At 37.6% G+C, this 7,026-nt stretch overlaps 1 protein-coding gene across 3 annotated transcripts; it reads left to right on the top strand.

Moving 5' to 3' along the window:
* Window positions 1-1,807: 1,807 nt before the first annotated feature.
* LOC147389493 (copper ion binding protein) lies at window positions 1,808-7,026 on the top strand. 3 transcript variants are annotated; one of them, XM_086417916.1, is made up of 3 exons: window positions 1,808-1,996; window positions 5,563-6,114; window positions 6,634-7,026. In XM_086417916.1, the coding sequence occupies exons 2-3, from the start codon at window positions 5,599-5,601 to the stop codon at window positions 6,646-6,648; spliced, it is 531 nt and encodes a 176-aa protein (XP_086274042.1). In that variant the 5' UTR covers window positions 1,808-1,996; window positions 5,563-5,598; the 3' UTR covers window positions 6,649-7,026. The 3 variants fall into 3 exon arrangements, with proteins under 3 accessions (XP_086274042.1, XP_086274040.1, XP_086274041.1); XM_086417915.1 differs by having other exon boundaries at window positions 1,811-1,996; window positions 5,563-6,126; XM_086417914.1 differs by lacking the exon at window positions 6,634-7,026 and having other exon boundaries at window positions 5,563-6,271.

Raw genomic sequence — 7,026 nt, forward strand, 5'->3', positions numbered from 1 at the left:
CTTCAAGAAAAAAAGTGTGTTTGGATCATGGTTTTTAAACTTGGTTTCATGTCTCGTCTCATTCAATCTTGATATCGAGTTAACTCGGATGAGATGACTCGTCTCGTTTGAATTGTCTCGTTGGACATTGAAACAATGGTTTTCAACCATTTTAAAATTCTGAAAAATTCTGAAAAAATTCAGAAATGAAGCCAAATATATATATATATATATATATATATATATATATAATTTTAAAACTATCATAATATACATATCAAAATAAATAAATTAAATATTTATATTGTTACGTATGTTTCATTTTTATTGTTATATGTGTTTCATCTTTTTTATCCGATTTGGTTTTGAATTGGATGAAGAAGATGAAGTTTTCTCCCAAAACTTTATTTTTTTGTCTTTTTTGTTCACTTGATTAAGAAGATGAAGAAAAATCGATTTGGGTAAAAGAATATAGGGTTGAGAATGTTTTTTCTCGTTTAATTCGGACGAGATTTTGAAAATCTCGTCTAATATATATCGCTTGTCTCGTGATTTATTCGTTGTTGTTAGGTATTGTTTGTCTCGGACGAGATTTTGCAAAATCAAGTCCGAGATGTCTCGCATATCTCACAATAAGTGGATGCCTCAAATAGTTTTGTGAGTTGGTCTCATTCTGCCTTCATATCAAGTTAACTCGGACAATACATCTTGGTCTCGAACGAGTTTTAAAACCATGGTTTGGATTGTTAAGAGGGGGAGAGAAAAGGAAAAGAAATGGAGAGAAAAAAGGATCAATTTTTCTTCGCTCCAAATTGGAGGGAAATTGAGAGGAAAGAAAAGTTCATGATTGATATAACATTTAAAATTACATCTCTACCCTTTTTTTCCCTTCATTTATCTCCATCTAAAGTGATTTTAAATCTCGTTAGAGACCCAGACGAGTTGACAAGTCGTCGTCTCAAAGGCATGGTTCGTTCTAATTCTAAGGGTATGTTTGATTGCATGGAAAGTCACTTTCCATGGAATTTGAAATCCATGGAAAATTAGTTGTGGAAAATAGGTAGGGTTGGAAAATCAAATTCCATTGTTTGATTTCGCATGGATAAAATCATGGAAAAATATAAGAAAAAAGAAAAAGAGGAGAATGAGGAAGAAGATGATAGGAGGGGGAGAGGAAGAAGAAGATGACGAGGAAGAGGGAGGGGGGAGGATGTGGCGACGAAGGTGGCGGCCACGACGGCGACGAGTACGGTGGTGGCGGCCATGACGGCGACGGCGGCGGTGGCGGCCACGATGGCGACGGCGATGGTGGCGGCGACGACGGCAACGACGGTGGCGGCGGTGACGGTGGCGACGGAGGTAAGTGAGGAAGATGGGAGGGAGAACGTGGTGGTAGTGGTGGCGGATGAGGTGAGGGATGGAGAAGAATGAGAAGAAGAAAGATAGTAGGTGGTCGGAGACGGAGCCGATGGCGATGGCGATGGTGATGACGGCGATGACGACGATGACGAGATTAGTATAATGGTGATGGTGGTGGTGGTGGTGGTGGTGGTGGTAGTGGTGGTGATTGTGGTGGTGGTGGTGGTGGTGGTGGTGGTGGTGGTAGGGAAGAATTGGTGATGGAAAATATGGGTGGATTTCATTTTCCCACCCATATGGGTGGGAAAGTGAAATCCATGATTTAGTGGACTTTTTGAATGGGGTGGAAAATGAATTCCATTTTCATGTGCAATCAAACACTTGAAAAATATCATTTTTCATGGAAATTGATTTTCCACCCTATTTTTCATGTGCAATCAAACATACCCTTTAGAGATTTTTTTAAAATCTCGTCCGAGACGACTCAAATAAATCGGATGTGTCATCCGAGACGACTCTGTCTCCTTCCAAGAAGCTTCAGAATTTAAACAAATAACAAGAGGTCTAGGGTTCGATAATCGAACCCAACTCTAATGGCGCTTAGATCTGTGCAAGAGTAAGACCTCGCGATTCAGAGCGCAACGAAACTTTCATATCTGTAAGTCCTCGCTCGCTTTCTCTTTAAGATTTCTCGTCTCAATTGATCTTGGTTTTAGGTGGTTTCAATTTGTTTTATTAAATCTAAGATTGATCGTTGTTGCATTTAGTTCTCATGCGATTCTATCCAAAGCTTTGGAATCCAATGGGTAGAAACTTGATTTGTAGTTAGGTTTTCATTTGGGATTTATGAGGAATCCCTTTTGTACCTTCTTATATCTGAAAATATTTATTTGCAGTATCGATCTTTCCTCATTTAAACACTTTTTTATGCTCAAATGAATCTTTGAAGAAGTTTTTGATCCTTGTCAGGTTGAGTTTCCTACCAGATCGTCATCTAAGGTTCAAAGTCTCTTTTAATGTCTCGATCGAGATATCACAGTCTCGTGGATGATAGGAACAAGAAATTAGGGTTTTGTCCCATAATGAGTCGTTTTTCAGCTGACTGAAACTTCAAACCATGCCTTCATCGATGGCAAGTTGTTTGATATTTCCACTTCAAGTTTACCGAAACGTTCATCGACCCAGGGAAAAAAAAAACCCCCCAAAATGTCACAATAATCATGAGCCATAAAAACTAAACTCATCTAGAAAAGAAATCTTCAAAGAGCCCCTTAAACACATTAAAGACTTTGTTATTTCTGTGATGTAAGATAAGAGAAAATTAACAGAAAAATGATGTGAAATAAAGAAATAAAATAAATTATAAATGCTGTAAAAAGACTATCTTAATATTGAAATGAGCGAGAGGTTTGTATTGGACACAATAGTCTTAATACAGATTTCTTCCTTGTGATGTGCCAACAGTCTTTGGACGTTTGTCTCCCAGGATACAACAATCCACATGTGTACAAGGCAACACTCCTACTGTGCACATACAAATGAACTTAAACTCTTAATGACACATGAAAAAATCTCTTGAAAACAGAAGGGCACTATGCTAGTAATAACTCGAAAATTGAATGAATGCAAAAGAGGGAACAAATGAGAATTTATAGAATTAGAAGTGTCTTTCTGAACAGTCATCAAGACTATTGCAAAATGTGCTTGGGTTGTGACTTTTCGAACAGACACACATGTCTGTTGAGTTGAGACATCATTTGTGCCTCTTAGAACAAACTCTATTTGAGTATCTTAGAACAGTTACGAGTTGTAACTCATTGAGTTCAACTTGATCCAACAAAATTTTAGCAAAAGTGGGCCTTTCACGCGCATCCACGTGAGGTTTAAATTCAAAGATTTGCACCCCCTTGCTCGTGCATCACATGCGCACACACACACTAAGGTTTTTTGGACCAATAGGTCCAAATCCCTTTTAGAACCCATGGGCCCTCATGTGCGCGTGGGCTTGACCTGTATCTTTCTCACACTTACTACACTATGTGAGAGTTTCTATATAAGAGTTACACTATGTAGTTGTTTCTATTCGATGTGGGACTAAAATTTACACAACTTACAAACAAACCACTTAACTCTTACTTTCACTTTTTTACTTTAACTTTAACTTTTGCTTTCACTTTCATTCAAACATTAGAATAAATCCCACATTAAACCAACATACTTTACATCAATAAAATAAAAATTCAAGGATGTTGATGATGATCTCTTCAAGAGAATGCTCTCAACCCTCGGACCTCTATTCTAGATGTCCCACCCAATACACCGGAAATTTTTTTAAACCCACAAAATCCTTTTGGCACCAAAAATATTAGAGACTGCCAAATCCCAAACAACACAAACATAGACTTTGGGAAACAACAACATATGTGAAAGTGGGGACAAGAAGTGGGACCAAACTTCTTGAGCCAGACCACAATGAATAAGTGATTGTCAAGTTCAACACTAACCTTATATAAGGGGCAACAATTTGCAGAAATAAACCCCCCACAATGAAATCATCCATAGTCGAAATTCTATTGAGCAGAGGAGCCAAATACAAAAAAAAAAAAGATTTTAGACCCCAAACTATGTTAGCAAGAAATGGGAAAAAAATGGAACATGAAGGTTCTTCTAAACTAAAATGTTGTTAGTGAGGCTAGAAATGGACTCAATCTCTCAATCATTGAAGGTTCTTCTAAAACCAAAGTCCCAATATAGCTTATTGCCGACCCTAACCATAAATTTATCCTTGAACATCTTCCTCTTTACAAAATAACATACAAATTAGAGGATTTCTCTCTTAGAGACGAAAAACCACACCAACGATATCCCCAAGAAAGAATCTATTCCCTCTTTGAACCCTAAAGAAAATTCTTGTACAAAATCCACGCAGAACTTTGATGATGCATTTCCAAACATAGACACTCAAAAGAAGATTTAGTGCGATCACTTTCTCACCAGATTTAGAGTAAATAACCCTCCTCCACAGACTGCCCTGCTTCAACTTGAATCTTTGCAGCCAATTGACCAACAAGGAGAAGTTCATGCACTTCAACCTACAAAAACCTAAGCCCCATTTCTTTTTGGATGTGCAATGAGCTTCCACTTATCATGTTCATTATTCCAAAAGAATTCATGAAAGCACGTGTCAAACCACAATTTGACACTTCTAAGCATGTGGAATAAGGTAAGAAATAAACCGGGATGCTCGTAAGGGTGTTTTTGATTAAGGTCATCTTGCCCCTTTTAGAAAGATATCTTTATTGTTAGGATCCTAATCTTAGTCTTTTAATCATTGGTCCCAGATCCCTTGCTATGCTAAGCCGCCAAAAGTGGAAAACCAAGGTAGGAAGATGGAAAAGTGCCCATTTAACATCCCAAGGATGTAGCAAGGAGCTTGTTACTCTGAACAAACCCAGCATTGAACACCTTGCTCTTACGGAGACTAATTGTCAACTCAAACAGTCTCGAAACAACAAAGAATATTGTAAAGAGACTTGAGCTTATCAAAAGATGCATTGAGGAAACACAAGAATATCATTCACAAAGCTGTAGGTGAGAGACCATGGGGCTATTCTAACCAGCAGCAAGACCTGACAAATCTCCATTACCTACAGCCTTCAACATCATTCTAACAAAGGTCTCAACAATGATGTTAAACAAGAAGGGACAGAGGATTCTTTTGCCTTAAAAATTGAATGAACATCTTCCTTTTTGCATCTCCTTCTGTCAATTTTAGTGCACTATTTATAATGCTCTCTTAGCTTTCAAATCTTATCTTTTTTAGTTCATTGTTTTGCCTTTAATAATTTAGGTATGGAAACTTTTTTCCCCTCTTTTGCTAAGTAAGAAAGAGGGTCTAGAAATTAAGTATCTTATGGGAACTAACCTTGGAGCTTTTCTGTTGCCTTTTATTTCTTTGATTTTACTACATCTTATGTGTTTCAACATACTCTGGAAGGGATCTATGGTCCGTTTTATTTCCTTCTTTTAGTCAACCTCCATGGGTGATAAGATTTCCAATTTTAATTAACAAGCAAAACTGCGACTTTGGAACAATTCAGTACATTACTTTGCCGATAATCATCTATTGACGTCATCATATTTAATAGTGATATTGATAGCACCAATTGTGTCTTCATATTATAATTTTGGCTTACAAGATTGCCTGCCTGGATGTTATGTCAGGTAGGAAGAAGTTTATCCTTGAGACACACCAGTAGTATGGACGAGTCATTTACAGTTCAGGTTAGCTCCAACTTAGTTAAACGCCTTGTTGAAAATGGGGATAAATTGAAGAAGAAAACAAAGAAAACCAAGCCAAAGACTCCTAAGGGCACACAACACTCCCAGAGCAAGGTGCATCAGAAGCAGGCCTCTGATGGTTTTGAGAGAAACAAGGGCATTTCCGGTGCTGGATGGCCACTCCAGCCCCCCTTATTCCTGCCTGTAACTCCTCCTCCACCTCAGGTTGCTAATGCAGAACTCGATGGAATCATATCTGTTCTCCAAGAAAGTGAGAGGGTTCTGGAGAGATTGCAGAAACAAGAGGAAATCATGGCACAGGAAGTGACACAAAAGGCCAAAGAGCTCTATGAAAAGGAGTTCAAGCTTCCATACCTGAAGCCTATACCCTGTTTAGCCGAGAAAGATGCTTGCTTGGAGTGTTACAAAGAACATGTCAAGGATCCTCTGAAATGTGCCCGTGCAGTAAAAACTTTTGCGGACTGTGCTCGAAAGGTTAGGCAACAGGTCAGTTCACTCAATAAGTAGACCTTCAGAGTTATAACCAGGCGTTTTTTTTTTCTTTTTTTGACCTCAAATCCAATTGTTGGCTTCAGTGATACTTGAGATTTTTGTTATGTGAAATAAGAAAAATGTTCCGCCTCCTGACAAATGATGTTTTGACTCTTCTTTTCTCATTCATGGCTTCTATGATACTCGAGATTATTTTCATTTGAAAATGGCTTCAAAACTCTCACTTCGGATGCCCAAAATTAACTTTCTAAAGATGTATTTATTTAATTTTTGATAAGTTTTTAACTGTGAAGGTGGGGACCATAATGAATAACCCTCACGAATTAACTAATTTGTTCAATCACAAATTTGATGAGAATGTGAAGTGCACAATTAGACAATTTGGTGTTAGTTCATCACTTTATATATGTATTTTACTGATTAATTATATACAGCCTGTAACTTTGTTGTTCACTTTTTATGTTTTTGTTTTTGATAATTATATTTTCTGTTCATTTATAGGCAGTGAAGCTATAACAAGATAATCCAGAGGAACATGAGTCTACTTACAGTCATGGGGTTTCTTAGAGTGGATTTTCATGGAATATTTTTAATCGTCAGTTACCGTCCTCAAGGACCACCCTGCACTTTCACATTTTGCAGTTGTGAAATCTATGAGACTAGTGGCAGAAGAAGTATCTTCCTCCTCCTGATCCCACTCAGTGGCGTTTCGTTTCATTTTACTCTCTTCAAAATCAATTAGTGTTTCTCCAATTTGATATTGTCTTTCTTCTGAAGTAGATAATCGGATTCTATGGAGTTTTGACCGACTCACGACCTGATTTGGTGGGCTATATGTAGAAAGAAGGAATATGGTTTCAAAACACGAGACAAACCATTTAACACGTTTTATAA

The sequence above is a fragment of the Akebia trifoliata genome, chromosome 12 (genome assembly GCF_017979445.1).
Source record: "Akebia trifoliata isolate Shusen 1 chromosome 12, ASM1797944v1, whole genome shotgun sequence".
NCBI lineage: Eukaryota > Viridiplantae > Streptophyta > Magnoliopsida > Ranunculales > Lardizabalaceae > Akebia > Akebia trifoliata.

What these genes read in the sequence shown, in the direction of transcription:
- LOC147389493 (XM_086417914.1), top strand. Translation starts at nt 5,599, where the DNA reads ATGGACGAGTCATTTACAGTTCAGGTTAGCTCCAACTTAGTTAAACGC.